Source organism: Ranitomeya imitator, chromosome 6 (genome assembly GCF_032444005.1).
Source record: "Ranitomeya imitator isolate aRanImi1 chromosome 6, aRanImi1.pri, whole genome shotgun sequence".
Classification (NCBI taxonomy): Eukaryota; Metazoa; Chordata; class Amphibia; order Anura; family Dendrobatidae; genus Ranitomeya; species Ranitomeya imitator.
The window spans coordinates 458145172-458166540 of NC_091287.1; the positions used below are offsets into that span (position 1 = coordinate 458145172).

General features: G+C 46.9%; 1 protein-coding gene across 1 annotated transcript; it reads right to left on the reverse strand.

Annotated features, from left to right (window-relative positions):
- Window positions 1–2843: 2843 nt before the first annotated feature.
- On the reverse strand, window positions 2844–20927 carry RPL7 (ribosomal protein L7). Its single transcript, XM_069731482.1, has 7 exons — window positions 20781–20927; window positions 14295–14397; window positions 14033–14199; window positions 13193–13330; window positions 12728–12837; window positions 12045–12254; window positions 2844–2901 (listed from the first exon to the last, which is right to left on the reverse strand). The coding sequence occupies exons 1-6, from the start codon at window positions 20792–20794 to the stop codon at window positions 12046–12048; spliced, it is 741 nt and encodes a 246-aa protein (XP_069587583.1). The 5' UTR covers window positions 20795–20927; the 3' UTR covers window positions 2844–2901; window position 12045.
- Window positions 20928–21369: the final 442 nt, after the last annotated feature.

Below are 21369 nucleotides of genomic sequence, written 5' to 3' on the forward strand. Positions count from 1 at the left end.
GAAAAAAAAATTCAAAACTTTGCTAAGAAAAAAAGAAAAATAGCGCCGATACCCGTAGCGTCTCCATTTTTCGAGATCTCAGGTCGGGTGGGGGATTATTTTTTGAGCGCCGAGCTGACGTTTTTAATGATACCACTTTTGTGCAGATACGTTCTTTTGATCGCCCGTTATTGCATTATAATGCAATGTCGCGGCGACAAAAAAAACGTAATTCTGGCGTTTTTAATTTTTTTCTCACTAAGCCGTTTAGCGATCACGTTAATCCTTTTAATTGATCGGGCAATTCTGAATGCAGCGATACCAAATATGTGTATGTTTGATTTTTTTATTGTTTTATTTTGAATGGGGCAAAAGGGGGTGATTTAAACTTTTAAAAACTTTTTTTTTTTTTTACTTTTGCCATGTTTCAATAGCCTGCATGGGAAACTAGAAGCTGGCACAACTGGATCATCAGATCGCTCCTATGCAGCTGAATTACTGGCTTGTTGAGCGCCGACCACAGGGAGGACCTCAGATTGTCATGTTGACGCATCGCTGACCCCCGATCACATGATGGGGTCGGTGATGCGCGCTTTTCTGGCCCGATGGCCGGAAGTGGTAGTTAAATGCCGCTGTCAGCGGCATTTAACTAGTTAAAAGCAGCGGGTGGATCGCGATTCCATCTGCCGCTATAGCACACACAGGTCAGCTGTACAAAACAGCTGACATGTTGCGACTTTGATGTGGGCTCACCGCCGGTGCCCACATCAAAAGGGGAGACACGACATGCGCTGTACTAGTACGGCAAATGTCGTGAAGGGGTTAAGCACAGCGAGGTTATTGGCATGCAGCCATCCTCATGGTGCTTGTGGCAGCGGCTATCACCATACCTCTGCTGTGCAATAAGAGGTGTTTAAGGTCTATTCTATGGCTGCAGTGGTTATAAGTAGAGTTGAGCGAATATGTTCATAATCGGTTGCAGAATCTGAATTTGCCATATTCGTGCCAAATTTCTGTTTGGACGATCGGTTCCAAATATATTCGGTAATTTCTTCTCCCATTGACTAATGACGTTCGGTGAATATTGCAACACAAATATTCGCTGACAATCATAATCCGAACAGAATTTTGAAAAATTTGCTCACCTCTAGTTAAAGTATAATCCGTAACAATCACTGGGGTTCATCATTGGTGTTGGGGTACAACAGAGGAGTCTCTCCATTTCCGCTGTGTAATTTGTCTACCACACTTATGCTGAATATTTGGCATTACAGACATATGTGATACTTGCTACGGTGACTTATCCTTGCATAGTTGTCTATATTTTCTTATGGAAAATCAAATCAGAACAACAACGGAAGCTTCTTGCCAATAAAAACATTGAAGTTTATTAATAATGCATATAAAATCTAAACAAGTCCAATAGTACTCAATGGTGATAAAGTGACAGAATCTACTGTCTGCATAGGATAAATACACCACAAGAAACCTATAAATAATCAAATGATCCCAAAAATGCAAATAGGTAGGCAAAAATAAACCTTAAATGTGCATGACATAATATGGCATAAACTTATACAAGCCCAATAATAAGAAAAAAGGTACTGACCAATAGATTACCGTATATGTGGTTAATATAAACCATACATATATCACAATAAAAAAAGGTTTGAAAATATATGGGCTGAAAATAGCATGCCTACAAGTATATGCACAGCAATAAGATGCCTCAGTTGTCATTCAAAAATATGCTACAAAAACCAAGAGTAATAGAAAATACATGGCAGAAAAACTACCTAAAGCAAGGTCTATAACGGTTCTAAAGATCCAAAGTGGAATTCCTACACTCACTTATATGGTAGCTGTAAAGTGCATATTGGTGCTAAGGTGCAGGGCATGAGGATATGTCAAGATGTATTTTACCTGAGATGCAGCTCAATAGGAGGTCCTCCTAAATACATCTTGACATATCCTCATGCCCTGCACCTTAGCACCAATATGCACTTTACAGCTACCATATAAGTGAGTGTAGGAATTCCACTTTGGATCTTTAGAACCGTTATAGACCTTGCTTTAGGTAGTTTTTCTGCCATGTATTTTCTATTACTCTTGGTTTTTGTAGCATATTTTTGAATGACAACTGAGGCATCTTATTGCTGTGCATATACTTGTAGGCATGCTATTTTCAGCCCATATATTTTCAAACCTTTTTTTATTGTGATATATGTATGGTTTATATTAACCACATATACGGTAATCTATTGGTCAGTACCTTTTTTCTTATTATTGGGCTTGTATAAGTTTATGCCATATTATGTCATGCACATTTAAGGTTTATTTTTGCCTACCTATTTGCATTTTTGGGATCATTTGATTATTTATAGGTTTCTTGTGGTGTATTTATGCTATGCAGACAGTAGATTCTGTCACTTTAGCGCCATTGAGTACTATTGGACTTGTTTAGATTTTATATGCATTATTAATAAACTTCAATGTTTTTATTGGCAAGAAGCTTCCGTTGTTTTTCTGATTTGATATTCTGTATAAATTGGAAGTGCCCTAACTTAGGCCATTGTTTTGGGTATATATTTTCTTATGGTTTTACAGATCATTTATTAGATTTAAACTAGTTTTGCAAAGCTGCTGCGGGTGCCAACAGTCTTGGCCTGCTGCGGGTGCCACGGGCACAACTACTGTCATCTCTCTGACATAACTACGTTATATTGCACTAAATCACTTGCCATCTTGATGTACAGTCGTCATTTTGAGGGAAGAGGTTAAACTGCTGTATAAAATCTACCTTTGTAGCTGGTAAAAGTCAACAGCCAGCAACTTGGAGGTAAAAATACGACAGACCATGCAGGTTTTGAAAATGGATTTTTTATTGTTATGTGACCAGAGTGTGATGCCTCCATAGGAAACCTAAAAGACAAAAAGTAGAGAATTAAAAATAAGAACAAGGATATAAAGTTTACGCTTTACAGATACCATGTAGTTAAATGCAAAACAGTGATGCTGGGCGATGTCTGCCACCTCCTGTGAAAAGCACATGGTCGTGTTATTCCAGTCTCACATGACATGAACTGGAGTTGGAATAACCCTTTAACCCACGTTATACACAGATTTATTACAACTCTGAGTGTAAAAAGGTGAATGCTGTAACGCAATGTATCCAGCGTGTGGTCACCACCGAGTATACAGCACTTGTGTGAGACACAAAGTCACATCCACCCTTGAGTATTTGGTCACCAATTTGCATGGGGCTTTTTGTCCCATTTTTTAAGCCTAAACAAGGAACAGATTCTAAATATATAAAAAAAAATAGCAACACTAATCACGTCACAAATATGGCAATTTCTTCAGTTGTCAGCACAGGAGAAAAAAAAAAAAGGTTCCTCTCTAAAGCTCACTGACAAACTCAGAGGCTAAGGCCATGTTCACACATTCCTGATTTCCCTGCTGTTTTTTCTGCACTAAAAACCGCAGCTCTTGGCAGAAAACGCAGGTCCTTTTTTTGGTGCGTTTTTTTATGCAGTTTTCTATGCAGAGTCTGTGTGTTTTCTAGGAAGTTTTTTAGGGTTAAAATAGCTGAAAATACCCTAACCCTACCCCTATTCTAACCTTAGTGGGAAAAAAAAAAATTCTTTATTTTTTTATTGTCCCTACCTATGGGGGTGACAAAGGGGGGGGGGGGGGGTCATTTACTATTTTTTTTATTTTGATCACTGAGATATAACCTATCTCAGTGATCAAAATGCACTTTGGAACGAATCTGCCGGCCGATTCGGCGGGCGCACTGCGCATGCGCCCGCCATTTTGCAAGATGGCGGCGCCCAGGGAGAAGACGGACGGACGGACACCGGGAGGCCGGGTAAGTATAAGGGGGGGAGATGAGGGCACGGGAGGGGGGGGGGGGGGGGGGCGTCGGAGCACGGGGGGGTGGCATCGGAGCATGGGGGGGTGGGATTGGGGCACGGGGGGGGGGCAGCCACACTGCAGCGGTTCTGCACCACAAACAGCAGAAACCCGCAGATATTTTTTTCATCTGCGGGTTTTACTGCGGGTTTGACCTCACAATCGAGGTCTATGGGTGCAGAACCGCTGCAGTTCCGCAAAAAGTAGTGACATGGTACTTCTTTTTTACCGCGGCTATTCAGCGCGGCTTTTTTCGCGATTTTCCACAATGTGGGCACAGCAGTTCCTGTTTTCCATAGGGTACATTGTAATGTACCCTGTATGGAAAACAGCTGCGGACCCGCAGCGGGAAAATCGCGGCGGTTCCGCATTAAAAAAAAAGGATGGTGTGAACATGGCCTGAAGGTAAAACGTGCAATAGTTGTAATGAATCCCAAATGTATTTTTACATGCACAGAGAAGATCAGGTAACAATAGTATGTAACCAATTCAAGATCAAGCCAATTACACCCGTTCCTCACACTTTTTGCACGTGGGTTAGGCCAAGTTCACATTTGCGTTCGGGGGCTTTGCGGAGGGCTTTGCACGCCCTCCGTTAAGCCCCACCTACTTCCGCATGCGTCCTGCGTATATATCTTTAAAGGGAAACTGTCACCCCAAAATTCGGCTATAAGCTGCGGTCACCAGCATCAGGGACTTATCTACGGCATTCTGTAATGCTGTACATAAGCCCCCCCCCCCGATGTATCCTGAAAGAGAAGAAAAACAAGTTAAATTATACTCACCCAGGGGTGGTCTGGTCTGATGGGTGTCACAGGTCCGGGTCCAGCGCCTGCTATCTTCATAGGATGACGTCCTCTTCTTGTCTTCCTGCCGCGGCTCCGGCGTACTTTATCTGCCCTGTTGAGGACAGAGCAAAGTACTGCAATGCGCAGGCGCCGCAGCAGGAAGACAAGAAGAGGATGTCATCCTATGAAGATGGGAGGCGCTGGACCCGGACCTGTGACGCCCATCGGACCGTACCGCCCCTGGGTGAGTATAATTTAACTTGTTTTTCTTCTTTCAGGATGACATGTCCCGGCTTTGAAGGGGGCTCACCACCAGAGCTCGCACCATAGCGGGGGTTCTGCCATCAGATGTACTATTCCGTCCAATGGCAGAAAGGGGTTAAAGATGATAAAATGGAGATCTAGAAAAAACGAGTAAGTGGGAAGGTGCACTTAAAAATGTTAATGTATTATTCAATAAATCAATAGTACACATGAAAATAAGCAACTTTGAAAAATAATCAGGGAAATACACTTTCGCTTGCAGGACTGATCAGTCACTCATTTTTTAGGTAAAATCAAATCTAGCTCCTCCCATCTATATAGGAGATGGCGGCTGCTACTGGTTAGATAGAAGGTAAGGAGCTCTGTCTCTAGCTCCCCCCATCTATATAGGAGATGGTGGGTGCTACTGGTTAGATAGAAGGTAAGGAGCTCTGTCTCTAGCTCCTCTCATCTATATAGGAGATGGTGGGTGCTACTGGTTAGATAGAAGGTAAGGAGCCCTGTCTCTAGCTCCTCCCATCTATATAGGAGATGATGGGTGCTACTGGTTAGATAGAAGGTAAGGAGCTCTGTCTCTAGCTCCTCTCATCTATATAGGAGATGGCGGCTGCTACTGGTTAGATAGAAGGTAAGGAGCCCTGTCTCTAGCTCCTCTCATCTATATAGGAGATGGTGGGTGCTACTGGTTAGATAGAAGGTAAGGAGCTCTGTCTCTAGCTCCTCCCATCTATATAGGAGATGGCGGGTGCTACTGGTTAGATAGAAGGTAAGGAGCTCTGTCTCTAGCTCCTCTCATCTATATAGGAGATGGTGGGTGCTACTGGTTAGATAGAAGGTAAGGAGCTCTGTCTCTAGCTCCTCCCATCTATATAGGAGATGGCGGGTGCTACTGGTTAGATAGAAGGTAAGGAGCTCTGTCTCTAGCTCCTCTCATCTATATAGGAGATGGTGGGTGCTACTGGTTATATAGAAGGTAAGGAGCCCTGTCTCTAGGTCCTCCCATCTATATAGGAGATGGTGGGTGCTACTGGTTATATAGAAGGTAAGGAGCTCTGTCTCTAGGTCCTCCCATCTATATAGGAGATGGTGGGTGCTACTGGTTATATAGAAGGTAAGAAGCTCTGTCTCTAGCTCCTCCCATCTATATAGGAGATGGTCGGTGCTACTGGTTAGATAGAAGGTAAGGAGCTCTGTCTCTAGGTCCTCTCATCTATATAATAATAATAATAATAATTTTATTTATATAGCGCCAACATATTCCGCAGCGCTTTACAAATTATAGAGGGGTCTTGTACAGACAATAGACATTACAGCATAACAGAAATACAGTTCAAAACAGATACCAGGAGGAGTGAGGGCCCTGCTCGCAAGCTTACAAACTATGGGGAAAAGGGGAGACACGAGAGGTGGATGGTAACAATTGCTTTAGTTATTCGGACCAGCTATAGTGTAAGGCTCAGGTGTTCATGTAAAGCTGCATGAACCAGTTACCTGCCTAAGTATGTAGCAGTACAGACACAGAGGGCTAATACTGCATAAAGTATATGAGAACATGATGCGAGGAACCTTTTTTTTTTTTTTTTTTATTATAAATAGGCCACACAGGGATCGTTAGGTTAATGCATTGAGGCGGTAGGCCAGTCTGAACAAATGAGTTTTTAGGGCACGCTTAAAACTGTGGGGATTGGGGATTAATCGTATTAACCTAGGTAGTGCATTCCAAAGAATCGGCGCAGCACGTGTAAAGTCTTGGAGACGGGAGTGGAAGGTTCTGATTATTGAGGATACTAACCTGAGGTCATTAGCGGAGCGGAGGGCACGGGTAGGGTGGTAGACTGATACCAGGGAGGAGATGTAGGGTGGTGCTGAGCCATGGAGTGCTTTGTGGATGAGGGTAGTAGTTTTGTACTGGATTCTGGAGTGGATGGGTAGCCAGTGTAATGACTGGCACAGGGTAGAGGCATCGGTGTAACGGTTGGTGAGGAATATGATCCTGGCTGCAGCATTCAGGACAGATTGGAGCGGGGAGAGTTTTGCAAGAGGGAGGCCGATTAGTAGAGAGTTACAATAGTCCAGACGAGAATGAATAAGTGAAACAGTCAGAGTTTTTGCAGAGTCGAAAGTAAGAAAAGGGCGAATTCTAGAAATGTTTTTGAGATGCAGGTAAGAAGAGCGAGCCAGTGATCGGATGTAGGGGGTGAATGAAAGGTCAGAATCAAGGATGACCCCAAGGCAGCGGGCATGTTGCTTTGGAGTAATGGTGGAACCGCACACGGACATGGCAATGTCAGGCAAAGGTAGGTTAGTAGAGGGAGAGAACACGAGGAGTTCAGTTTTTGACAGGTTTAGTTTCAGATAGAGGGAGGACATGATGTTAGAGACAGCGGTAAGACAATCACTGGTGTTTTCTAAAAAGGTCGGTGTGATATCGGGAGCAGAAGTGTATAATTGGGTGTCGTCAGCATAGAGATGGTACTGGAAACCAAATCTACTGATTGTTTGTCCAATAGGGGCAGTATACAACGAGAAGAGTAGGGGGCCTAGGACTGATCCTTGAGGAACCCCAACAGTAAGGGGAAGGTGAGAGGAGGAGGAACCAGCAAAACATACAGTGAAGGATCGGTCAGAGAGATAGGAGGAGAACCAGGAGAGAACGGTGTCCTTGAGGCCGATGGAGCGGAGCATAGTGAGGAGGAGCTGATGATCCACAGTGTCGAATGCTGCAGAGAGATCCAAGAGAATTAGCATGGAGTAGTGACCATTAGATTTAGCTGTTAGTAGGTCATTAGAGACTTTAATGAGGGCAGTTTCAGTAGAGTGTAAAGAGCGGAAGCCAGATTGAAGAGGGTCGAGAAGAGAGTTATCTGAGAGATAGCGGGTAAGACGGGAGTGGACCAGGCGTTCGAGGAGTTTAGAGATGAAGGGAAGATTAGAGACAGGTCTATAATTAGCGGCACAGTTTTGATCGAGGGATGGTTTTTTAAGTAATGGATGTATGATGGCATGCTTAAATGAGGAGGGAAAAATACCGGAAGTGAGGGAAAGGTTGAATATTTTTGTTAGGTGAGAGGTGATAGCCGGGGAAAGGGACTGGAGGAGATGTGACGGAATGGGGTCACTGGTGCAAGTGGTCGGGCGAGAAGATGCAAGGAGCCTGCTTACTTCTTCTTCTGTAACTGCTTCAAAGTCAGAGAGTGAACTAGATGCAGTGGGGGAGGGAGGACAGTGCATGGTATGAAGAGATTGGGAGATGATTTCCTGTCGAATGTGGTCAATTTTTTCTTTGAAGTAATTGGCCAGATCGTCAGCACGGAGATCCGTGGTTGGGGCCTGCTCTCTTGGGTTGAGTAGGGACTGGAACGTGTCAAAGAGACGTTTAGGGTTATTGGACAGGGAGGTGATGAGGGTGTTGAAGTAGGTTTGTTTGGAGAGGTGAAGGGCAGAATTGTATGTCTTTAGCATGAACTTATAATGGATGAAATCTTCGGGTAGATTAGATTTTCTCCACAGACGTTCTGCGCACCTGGAGCACCGCTGCAGGAAACGTGTTTGCAGCGTGTGCCACGGTTGTTGCCGTCTGTGCCGAGTTGTTTTATGTATAGGAGGAGCAGCTTCATCCAGAGCACTTTGCAGGGTTTCATTGTAATGCTTCAATGCAGAATCAGGACATGAGATGGAGGAAATAGGGGCCAATGAGGACTGCAAGTTCTTCATAAGTTTCTGGGTGTTAATGGCCTGTATGTTTCTATAGGTGTGGAAAGTGGGGGTGACCTGAGCGGGATGGCAGTTCTTGATAGAGAATGAAAGAAGGTTGTGGTCAGAGAGCGGGAGAGGGGAGTTTGTGAAGTCATCCACTGAGCAAAGTCGGGAGAAGACCAAGTCAAGGGAGTTTCCATCTTCATGTGTTGGAGAGTTAGTATGCTGCGAGAGGCCAAAAGAGGAGGATAGAGATAAAAGGTGAGAAGCAGATGGGGAGAGGGGAGAGGCAATGGGGATGTTGAAATCACCCATGATAAGGGTGGGGGTGTCACAGGAGAGTAAGTGTGGAAGCCAGGTGGCAAAGTGATCCAGGAACTGATGAGAGGGGCCGGGAGGACGATACACCACCGCCACTCGCATGGAGAAGGGGACGTAGAGTCTGACCACATGGACCTCAAAGGAAGGGAAGACAAGTGAGGGTACTTGGGGGATAACTTGGAAAGTACATTTGGGTGAAAGGAGCAGACCAACGCCTCCACCTGCTCTGTTGTCTGATCTTGGGGTATGAGAAAAGTGTAGTCCACCATATGAAAGAGCAGCAGCAGCGGTGGTGTCTGACTGCTGGATCCAGGTTTCAGTAAGAGCCAGGAGATTAAGAGAATTAGAAAGGAAGAAGTCATGAATGAAGGAGAGTTTATTACACACAGAGCGAGAATTCCAAAGGGCACAATTGAAAGAGACAGCAGGCATGCAGGGAATATTAATAAGGTTAGAGGGGTTTCTGGGTGTAGCAATTGGGAGGTTTGACTGGCTATAACATGGGGGGCCGGGGTTTGGAGATATGTCTCCAGCGACTAGGAGAAGGAGGATCGAAAGAGTGAGCAGATGGTTAAGTGATTTGTGAGAGCGTCTCTTGTGTTGGATGTTGGGACTGAATGGATCTGTGCTGTTAAGCAATGTGAATAGAGCATGAGTGCTATACATAGGAGAGGCAAGGACAGAGGGGCCGATATGGATGGAGTGTAGAGAGTTAATGCGAGGAGATGGTGGGTGCTACTGGTTAGATAGAAGGTAAGGAGCTCTGTCTCTAGCTCCTCTCATCTATATAGGAGATGGCGGCTGCTACTGGTTAGATAGAAGGTAAGGAGCTCTGTCTCTAGGTCCTCTCATCTATATAGTTGGTGGGTGCTACTGGTTAGATAGAAGGTACGGAGCTCTGTCTTTAGCTCCTCCCATCTATATAGGCTATATATGGCTGTCCGCTGACTGTTTTGTTGGGTGAATTCTCCTTCTAAAAAACAGAAATTGGTCACAGCCCCAGATCTCCATTGGCTGCACCTCAAGCCAGGTGTAATTCCTGTAAATCAGGATAGTGAAGACCCCCAACAAGGTGTGTGCGAAAGATGTGTGCAGCCGGGTGTCAGCTCTTATACTGTCACAACGATGCCCACGCGATCCCTGCACTGCACAGAGTACATGGCACCACAAATATACTGCATCCGTCACCCAAAGCAGTCTCCAAGAAAGCGGTAACCCGCTCATTACGGCTGCCTATTACATAGATGGACCAGACAGCCGAGTGCAGCCGCTGCCGGAGGACCAGCCTGCGGCACCCCAGCTCCAGTCTGAGAGGCACCGGAGGACTTGTGTTCCAGCAGATGGAAAGCCCCCTGTACAGCGTCAGTCTGGGAAGCCTCTGCTGAGCTAAGCAGTCACTTCTCCTACAGTTAAAATTCACTTTTTTGATGTATGTAATGTGCATGTAGCCGCCAACATTTGTAACCAAACAGGGAGGTATCAACAAAACACTGAATAAGCAGCAATACACGCTAGACCTGTTGAAAACAAGCAAAAACTAGCTCACCAATGCCCTAGGCGGTCGGAGGCACGGAATCCACAGGACTAGATGAAACCCAATGTAGGCAAGAAAGGATTGATCCAGCGTCTAGTGATATTTCATGATTTATTGGAGAAAAGTGTAAAAACATGGGAAATGCTAATAAAGACAATGTAGCATAGCAGCAGCTAAGCCGTCTTCTTTTTATTAGCATTTCCCACGTTTTTACACTTTTCCCAATAAGTCTAAAAAAAAAAATAATAAAAAAAAAAAATATCACTAGAAGCTGGATCAATTTTTTTTCTGTGTCTACATACTACACCTGTGTTTCCACAAGAGCTATAGCCCCTTCTGAGAGAAGTTAGATCATATGAAGGGCTGTTCTGTAGCCTATAATGTAAATGGTTGCAGTACAGCATCAGGTCTGAACGGTCCATGTGATCCGGTCACTGTGATCCGACTCATCAACTGATAAAACAGAAGTATCCGGTCAATAAATAGTGGCTTACCAGAAGGAATACCCATTAAAATTTAACTTTAAATATCTTTTTTTTTTTAAATTTCAACAAAAAAATATATAATTAACTAGCAATGGGTATTGTACGCATTGGAGGTACCATTAATCCTCCATGATAAATTCTGTGCACAAACCACAACAGAAAGTTTAATGCCCAAAGAAACAGTGATAACCACCAGTTTCCTCTCTCAGCCCAATATATCCCTATATATGTCACTACCTTGCTAGAGGTTGGCGCCCTAACGTGAATGCAAAATGGCACCCCCGCTCACCGACGGCTGACCCGGATAACGGCTTTCCTTAGATGCTATAAATGGAGCTGGGGCTCTAGCAGACCAATCGATATATGCACTACTGTGCACCATTAAGACAAGTACCATCAGATACACTCGCCCCACAACGGGTGTAACACCCCACAGGGCAGGCAAACAGTAATGAAATCAGGTGGGACAAGGGGATCAGATAGAGATTGATAAAATCACAGGATGATCGCGAGGGAAGTAATCATTTGTACCACCCACATTCATATACAGTATGAGGGCATAATCGTAAAAGAAAAAATAAAGGGGCTGGGTGTCCAGATTGAAATGTCACTTATCTGCAGCCTCCGTCATGTAAACTGCCTCACTGAGCTTCCCCTCCCTCATGTAGTTCCTCAGGAGGCTCACGGCAATAGTGGTGCCACAATACTGACATCCATGATATGCTGCGGCCTAGTTGGGTTAGATTGGGTTTATTTTTCTAGTTTCTATTTTTTTGTGGGAATTTTTCAAAAATTCTATATTAAAACTTCCATTTTAATGGGTATTTCTTCTGGTAAGTCACCAACTGGTACCATCTGTACAGTACCGGGTGAGGGGCCGACAGTTCGGCCACCCCCCTGCATGCTCAAGCCTTAGAAGGCATCCAACAGCCATCATATGGGGGCTGCGCTTCAATACTGGCACCGATGATACCGGCGGACAGAAGCTGCCCGTGTCTACTGCTCCCACCAAAACATGAGGTGCTGTAAAACCAGCCCGTAATAACATATAACCATAGTTACCTTAGTTCATCCTCTTTATCAGTCTGTTGATCTGGTCTTCCCTGTTTCCTGCATCTCCACCTTCCACAAAGTGTGTGGTTTTCTTCTTCATGCCGCCTCTGGGGGAGGACAGCTTGAACGGCCAGAGGAAGTTGTTTGCAGCTTTGAAGCTTTTGCCAACTGTGTAGATCTCATGGATCAGATCTTCGACACAAATAATGCCATGTTTGCCTGATAAGAAGCAAAAATCTTAGAACGGCCTTAAGAATTGTCATTGCAGACCGATACGATAAGGTCAACCAAGTGTCTTGACAACCCTCCAGAGTCCTCATACGAAGTGCATGGGAGCACACAGATTGAGGACGGATGTAGATTTTCCATAGCATTTCTGCATACATTATATTCAGATTTTTCACTGTATTTCACCTTTTTCACTACAAAGGGGTGAATCTGCAGAAAAACCGTCCTCGACTCCTTAGCTAGTGCTGTATTACACTGCAGATTTCACACACAGAGCTGCACAAAATCTGCATCTTGTGTATCCCCCCTTAGATCAGGATGGGACAGATTACTGGCCTTCAGAAGCCGGGTTACAGCGCACAAACACATCAATGGCTACTAGTCCCCAGCTGCTGCCCTAAATCTATATTCCACTCTAACCTAGTATAGCTGTACTGATCTAAGGAGAATGCATTACAACATACCAAGGCGCCGCTCAATGTAAGAGTTCTGAGTCAGAGGAATACGCTGCTTCTTAATCTTCAGGTAACCTCGCTTGTAGATCAACGTCTTCACTGACTTCAGATTGGGATATCTGTAATATAACACAAAATGGTCACGTGAAAAGCCGAAAGACACTGAAGAACAGACATCCTCCTCCCAATACTGCTTTCTCCAATCTGCCATGAACATCTACATTGATACACCACAGCCCGGCCCGTGAGTCACCAACACGTACGGCAGGGCTCCCTTCTAGAGAACCCCTAGAGAGTCCATAGCTCTTATCAGACCAACAGTACAGCAATCTGTCCCTGAAATGAGCGGCCCTTGCAGCATATTCGGGGACAGATCAGCTTTAATCATTTTATACAGAAAGGACACCAACTTGAGGAATTGTTTCTTATTGCTATGGGAAGGGGGTTTTTTAAAGTCAGCAGCACATTACTCACCCCCAGGCAATGTAGGGCTCTACCAATCTGAGCATATTGATAGAAGTCTTGTTGAGCTTCACAAAGGTGCCATTGAAAATCTGACGCAGACGTAGGAGTTGCAATACTTTACGGACCTTTGGGCTGACACCATTGATACTGGAGAAAAAAAAATGAAATAAAGGTTAATTTCGGACATGTAGATCGTTTACATCATGATCTGGATTGTCGGAAGTACAAATTATGGCAAATGAGAACATTCAGCTGTGTGTAATGTGAACTAACAAATGCAGGCACCAAGTGAATTCGGCGCTCAATGCCAAACAATGCAAACATTAGGACGGGACGACAAAATCACTGGCCCTATGACACCAAGTCCACAGTTCTCTTATATTTGGAATGCAGCAGGAGACCGCTTACATTTTTCCTATATAGAGGAGCTCCCGGGCGCCCAACTATGCGGAGGCTGAGGATAGGCCTCATTTAAGTGAATGGGACCGGCTCTAACTCTCTGCAATATTGTGTCAGGGAAACTTAGAAGGAAACACGGAGCCACCGCAGGAAGACCACAAGGAAGGTTCACTCAGGACGGATGTGCGACAGAATTTCCTCCAGACTTGTGGAATATCAGTGACCGCAAAAATGGATACGATTTTACAGATCTCATCCACTCGCTGCAGAAATTAACCTGCAGTGCAGATTTTAACCCTATTGCAGTGAAATCCACAACAGAGCCCTCGACAGATCATGTGCAAAAATCCAGTTAGGAATGTGTGTGAATGTACCCTTATAATATTTAGCTCTCTAAAGTAACGGGATACAGCCCGAAGACACATCCACATGAGATTACCAGATTCTTACCCGCGAATTCTGATGACAAAAGCCAATTTGGGCTCGGCAGGGACATAGTAGTTTCCAGCTTTACGGGCCATTCTTGCCATACGTAGCTCCTTCCTGTACATCTGCCTGTACTCCTTGTAGTAGTTCTCTGCCCGCTTGTAGATTATCTTCCTTTTTTCCTTACGGACCTGTCACGGAAATATACGGTAAAGCACATTCCCAAACTGCAAATCTATGAAGGCATGCGCAGCCCCCTGAAACACAGCAGGCCATTACCCCTCACCTTTTTATCTTTCAGGACCTTCTTGATCCTTTTGGCCTTGGCGACTGCATAAGCCTTGCGCTTTTTCACAAGGCTTTCTGGAACGGATGGCAACTTTTTTCCTCTGCAATAGAAGATGAAATTTGTTATTGTAACATTTTACACAAGAAATAAAGCAACGCAACCAACACCTGTTACTTCTCATGAGCACGCCATTTGTGGGGTGCGCCGAATCTTAACCACCTTTTCTAAAGCACCAAGAAGACGCACAGCACGTTACAATCCGGGAAGGTAACGCACAATCTTGGCCATAAGGCTATGTGCACACGTTGCGGATTTACTGTGGATATGCAGCGTTTTTTTCTGCGCAGAAACACTGTAAATCCGTATGTGATTTACAGTACAATGTAAATCAATGGAAAAAAAATGCTGTGCTGATGGTGCCGAAAATTCCGCACGAAAAACGCTGCGGATTGAAAGAAGGAGCATGTCATTTATTTGTGCGGATCTGCAGCGTTTTTGTACCCATTCCATTATAGAAAGCCGCAGGGGTAAAAACACAAAATCCGCACCTGCGTTTTCTGCCAAAAGATGCAGAATCCGCACAAAAAATTCCAAAGGTAAATCCACAACATGTGCACATTTTAACATCCAGCGGCCACACTCTACGGAGGGGTGTACTCAAGAAGTATTCCGCAAAACTTTCTGCACAACTCTAATGTCTAGAGCTAAAGGGATTTTCCTATATTCGTAACAGTACATCATTACAGTGATCTCTCGAGGACCAACCCCACCCGTCCTCAGACTGAAGGGACACACAGATTTTTATATGCAGATCCTGGAAGGGACACGGCACAGGTAGAGAATAAAGGGCACCCAGTGCTCCCACCTCATTCTCAGGCTTAGTGATCAGAGGTCAGACCCTTAAGGTACCGTCACATTTAGCGACGCTGCAGCGATACCGACAACGATCCGGATCGCTGCAGCGTCGCTGTTTGGTCGCTGGAGAGCTGTCACCGCTCTGCTTTCCGGCTGACCGACGCTCACAGCCAGTACAGGAGGAGTGCAGAGCACAGCGCCGGGGACAGACAGCGGTAGGTAAGTATGTACTGTTTGTTTTTTTTTACTTTTACGCTGGTAACCAGGGTAAACATCGGGTTACTAAGCGCGGCCCTGCGCTTAGTTACCCGATGTTTACCCTGGTTACCAGTGAAGACATCGCTGAATCGGTGTCACACACGCCGATTCAGCGATGTCTGCGGGGAGTCCAGCGACCAAATAAAGTTCTGGACTTTCTTCCCCGACCAGCGACAGCACAGCAGGGGCCTGATCGCTGCTGCCTGTCACACTGGACGATATCGCTAGCGAGGACGCTGCAACGTCACGGATCGCTAGCGATATCGTCTAGTGTGACGGTACCTTTAGTCGCGACTAGTGATGAGCGAGCATGCTCGGGTGCTAACAGAGTGTTTTCTGTGTGCTCGAATAATATGTTAGTCCCCACGGCAGCTAGACAGCACAAGACATGCAGGAAATCCCTAGCACCCAAGCGTGCCCACTCATCACTAGTCGTTAGTAATGGTCTGACCTCTGATCACCACTAACCCTGAGGCCAAGGGGGGAGCACTGGGTCCCCTTTAATCTCTCCCTGTGCAATGTCTCTTCCAGAATCTGCATTCAGGCACATTCACTTGATTGAAGCCGTCCTGTGATGGTGACTGGAGACGCCTCATGTAAAAATCTGTGGGCCCCTGCAGTCTGAGCAAGGATGGAGGGGGTCCTCGATCGATCACTGAAATGATGTGGGGGGGCTGTGTGTATACAGGGAACAGCAGACCAACGTTATATAAGGGGCTTAGGAATACAGGGGTGCAGACAACCCCTATATAAGGGCCTCGGAATACACAGGGGGTGCAGACAACCCCTATATAAGGGCCTAGGAATACACAAGGTGCAGACAACCCCTATACAAGGGCCTCGGAATACACAGGGGGTGCAGACAACCCCTATATAAGGGCCTAGGAATACACAAGGTGCAGACAACCCCTATATAAGGGCCTAGGAATACACAGGGGGTGCAGACAACCCCTATATAATAAGGTGTGTATACAGGGAGCAGCAGATCGACCATATATAAGGGGCCTAGGAATACACAGGAGCAGCAGCTCACCTCTATAGAAGGGGCCTAGGAATACACAGGAGCAGACCACCCTTATATAAAGGGGGGGGGGGGTGGGGGCTGTGTGTATACAGGGAGCAGCAGACCGACATTATATAAGGGGGCTGTGTGTATACAGGGGGCAGCTGACCGACATTATATAAGGGGGCTGTGTGTATACAGGGGCAGCAGACCGACATTATATAAGGGGGCTGTGTGTATACAGGGGCAGCAGACCGACATTATATAAGGGGGCTGTGTGTATACAGGGGCAGCAGACCGACATTATATAAGGGGGCTGTGTGTATACAGGGGCAGCAGACCGACATTATATAAGGGGGCTGTGTGTATACAGGGGCAGCAGACCGACATTATATAAGGGGGCTGTGTGTATACAGGGGGCAGCTGACCGACATTATATAAGGGGGCTGTGTGTATACAGGGGCAGCAGACCGACATTATATAAGGGGGCTGTGTGTATACAGGGGCAGCAGACCGACATTATATAAGGGGGCTGTGTGTATACAGGGGGCAGCAGACCGACATTATATAAGGGGGCTGTGTGTATACAGGGGCAGCAGACCGACATTATATAAGGGGGCTGTGTGTATACAGGGGCAGCAGACCGACATTATATAAGGGGGCTGTGTGTATACAGGGGCAGCAGACCGACATTATATAAGGGGGCTGTGTGTATACAGGGGGCAGCTGACCGACATTATATAAGGGGGCTGTGTGTATACAGGGGCAGCAGACCGACATTATATAAGGGGGCTGTGTGTATACAGGGGCAGCAGACCGACATTATATAAGGGGGCTGTGTGTATACAGGGGGCAGCTGACCGACATTATATAAGGGGGCTGTGTGTATACAGGGGCAGCAGACCGACATTATATAAGGGGGCTGTGTGTATACAGGGGGCAGCTGACCGACATTATATAAGGTGGCTGTGTGTATACAGGGGGCAGCTGACCGACATTATATAAGGTGGCTGTGTGTATACAGGGGGCAGCTGACCGACATTATATAAGGGGGCTGTGTGTATACAGGGAGCAGCTGACCGACATTATATAAGGTGGCTGTGTGTATACAGGGGGCAGCTGACCGACATTATATAAGGGGGCTGTGTGTATACAGGGGGCAGCAGACCGACATTATATAAGGGGGCTGTGTGTATACAGGGGGCAGCTGACCGACATTATATAAGGGGGCTGTGTGTATACAGGGGCAGCAGACCGACATTATATAAGGTGGCTGTGTGTATACAGGGGGCAGCTGACCGACATTATATAAGGTGGCTGTGTGTATACAGGGGGCAGCTGACCGACATTATATAAGGTGGCTGTGTGTATACAGGGGGCAGCAGACCGACATTATATAAGGGGGCTGTGTGTATACAGGGGGCAGCAGACCGACATTATATAAGGGGGCTGTGTGTATACAGGGGGCAGCTGACCGACATTATATAAGGGGGCTGTGTGTATACAGGGGCAGCAGACCGACATTATATAAGGGGGCTGTGTGTATACAGGGAGCAGCTGACCGACATTATATAAGGTGGCTGTGTGTATACAGGGGGCAGCTGACCGACATTATATAAGGGGGCTGTGTGTATACAGGGGGCAGCAGACCGACATTATATAAGGGGGCTGTGTGTATACAGGGGGCAGCTGACCGACATTATATAAGGGGGCTGTGTGTATACAGGGGCAGCAGACCGACATTATATAAGGTGGCTGTGTGTATACAGGGGGCAGCTGACCGACATTATATAAGGTGGCTGTGTGTATACAGGGGGCAGCTGACCGACATTATATAAGGTGGCTGTGTGTATACAGGGGCAGCAGACCGACATTATATAAGGGGGCTGTGTGTATACAGGGGCAGCTGACCGACATTATATAAGGTGGCTGTGTGTATACAGGGGGCAGCTGACCGACATTATATAAGGGGGCTGTGTGTATACAGGGGCAGCTGACCGACATTATATAAGGGGGCTGTGTGTATACAGGGGCAGCTGACCGACATTATATAAGGGGGCTGTGTGTATACAGGGAGCAGCTGACCGACATTATATAAGGTGGCTGTGTGTATACAGGGGGCAGCAGACCGACATTATATAAGGGGGCTGTGTGTATACAGGGGGCAGCAGACCGACATTATATAAGGGGGCTGTGTGTATACAGGGGGCAGCAGACCGACATTATATAAGGGGGCTGTGTGTATACAGGGGCAGCTGACCGACATTATATAAGGTGGCTGTGTGTATACAGGGGGCAGCTGACCGACATTATATAAGGTGGCTGTGTGTATACAGGGGGCAGCTGACCGACATTATATAAGGTGGCTGTGTGTATACAGGGGGCAGCAGACCGACATTATATAAGGGGGCTGTGTGTATACAGGGGCAGCTGACCGACATTATATAAGGTGGCTGTGTGTATACAGGGGGCAGCAGACCGACATTATATAAGGGGGCTGTGTGTATACAGGGGGCAGCTGACCGACATTATATAAGGGGGCTGTGTGTATACAGGGGGCAGCTGACCGACATTATATAAGGTGGCTGTGTGTATACAGGGGGCAGCAGACCGACATTATATAAGGGGGCTGTGTGTATACAGGGGCAGCTGACCGACATTATATAAGGGGGCTGTGTGTATACAGGGAGCAGCTGACCGACATTATATAAGGGGGCTGTGTGTATACAGGGGCAGCTGACCGACATTATATAAGGGGGCTGTGTGTATACAGGGGGCAGCAGACCGACATTATATAAGGGGGCTGTGTGTATACAGGGGGCAGCAGACCGACATTATATAAGGGGGCTGTGTGTATACAGGGGGCAGCAGACCGACATTATATAAGGGGGCTGTGTGTATACAGGGGGCAGCAGACCGACATTATATAAGGTGGCTGTGTGTATACAGGGGGCAGCAGACCGACATTATATAAGGTGGCTGTGTGTATACAGGGGCAGCTGACCGACATTATATAAGGGGGCTGTGTGTATACAGGGGCAGCAGACCGACATTATATAAGGGGGCTGTGTGTATACAGGGGCAGCTGACCGACATTATATAAGGGGGCTGTGTGTATACAGGGGGCAGCTGACCGACATTATATAAGGGGGCTGTGTGTATACAGGGGGCAGCTGACCGACATTATATAAGGGGGCTGTGTGTATACAGGGGCAGCAGACCGACATTATATAAGGGGGCTGTGTGTATACAGGGGGCAGCTGACCGACCATATAGAAGGGGCCTAGGAATACACAGGGGCAGCAGCTCACCTCTATATAAGGGACCTAGGAATACACAGGAGCAGCAGACCGACATTATATAAGGGACCTAGGAATACACAGGGGCAGCAGCTCACCTCTATATAAGGGGCCTAGGAATACACAGGAGCAGCAGCTCACCTCTATATAAGGGACCTAGGAATACACAGGGGCAGCAGCCCACCTCTATATAAGCGGCCTAGGAATACACAGGAGCAGCAGACCGACATTATATAAGGGACCTAGGAATACACAGGGGCAGCAGCTCACCTCTATATAAGCGGCCTAGGAATACACAGGAGCAGCAGCTCACCTCTATATAAGGGGCCTAGGACTACACAGGGGCAGCAGCTCACCTCTATATAAGCGGCCTAGGAATACACAGGAGCAGCAGCTCACCTCTATATAAGCGGCCTAGGAATACACAGGAGCAGCAGCTCACCTCTATATAAGCGGCCTAGGAATACACAGGAGCAGCAGCTCACCTCTATATAAGCGGCCTAGGAATACACAGGAGCAGCAGCTCACCTCTATATAAGCGGCCTAGGAATACACAGGAGCAGCAGCTCACCTCTATATAAGCGGCCTAGGAATACACAGGAGCAGCAGCTCACCTCTATATAAGCGGCCTAGGACTACACAGGGGCAGCAGCTCACCTCTATATAAGGGGCCTAGGAATACACAGGGGCAGCAGCTCACCTCTATATTAGCGGCCTAGGAATACACAGGAGCAGCAGCTCACCCCTATATAAGCGGCCTAGGACTACACAGGGCGCCTCCTCTCCAGTCTGACAGCCGGTCTCGGCCCCGGGTGACTGGGCACAGTGACGGCCGCACCGTGGCTCGGATACAGCAGGGCTCAGCCAGCACCAGGCCGCAGCACAAGCCGCAGCGGTCGTGTTCACACATCAGCAGTAAATCCGGAGCCTGAACGCCGTGAAGTCAGCAATAAGGCGCACACCACGGTCCCCACAGTGTCCGCCATCTATGCGGGCAAACAGACTACACGATATCGCTACAGAACTGCAGGATGACGGCGGATGAATCAGAGGCCATGATATACTCACTCTGTCCCCGCCATCTTCACCACCGGAAAAGAGGGTAACACGCATGCGCGACGGAAACTTAACAACTGCGATGTGACGTAATTTCCTTGCGTGGCTGGGTGCGCAGTAGGATGACGTGCGGAGGGGAGGAAGTGACTGTGGCCGGGGCCTTTAGGCGCATGTGCATGGCGGTACGGCGCGCGGTGACTGATCCGAGGTGATCAGCGGCATGTCTGTAGTAGAGATTCCTCTGCAACCAATCAGATTACATCTTTCATTTGGTTAGTGTAACTTGGGCAGTGAAAGAAGTGATCTGATTGGTTGCTAGTACGTACAGATTATCCGGAGTGAATGTGGCGCCGGGGTCTCTGCAGCTTCACTGACTGACCGGTGTTTGCTCGGTATTTACTCCGTAGCAGATGTCACAGGGCTGAGCCCCCCTGCCGGACCAGGGCGCACGTGACCGCTGCAGCCAATCACTGCTTTCATGTCGATTACATTGGCAGCACCCGCCATCCATGGAAACCGTGCACCCTCTCCCTGGTATGAAGAGTCGCTGCAGAATCCATTTACGATATTCTGTGCAGAAAGCTTCCTCAACTCGAAGATT

What these genes read in the sequence shown, in the direction of transcription:
- RPL7 (XM_069731482.1), bottom strand. An exon ending in AGGTCCTGAAAGATAAAAAG is followed by an intron (nt 14,200 to 14,294) that starts GTGAGGGGTAAT and finishes TTTCCGTGACAG; the next exon opens with GTCCGTAAGGAAAAAAGGAA. An exon ending in TTTGTCATCAGAATTCGCGG is followed by an intron (nt 13,331 to 14,032) that starts GTAAGAATCTGG and finishes TTTTTTCTCCAG; the next exon opens with TATCAATGGTGTCAGCCCAA.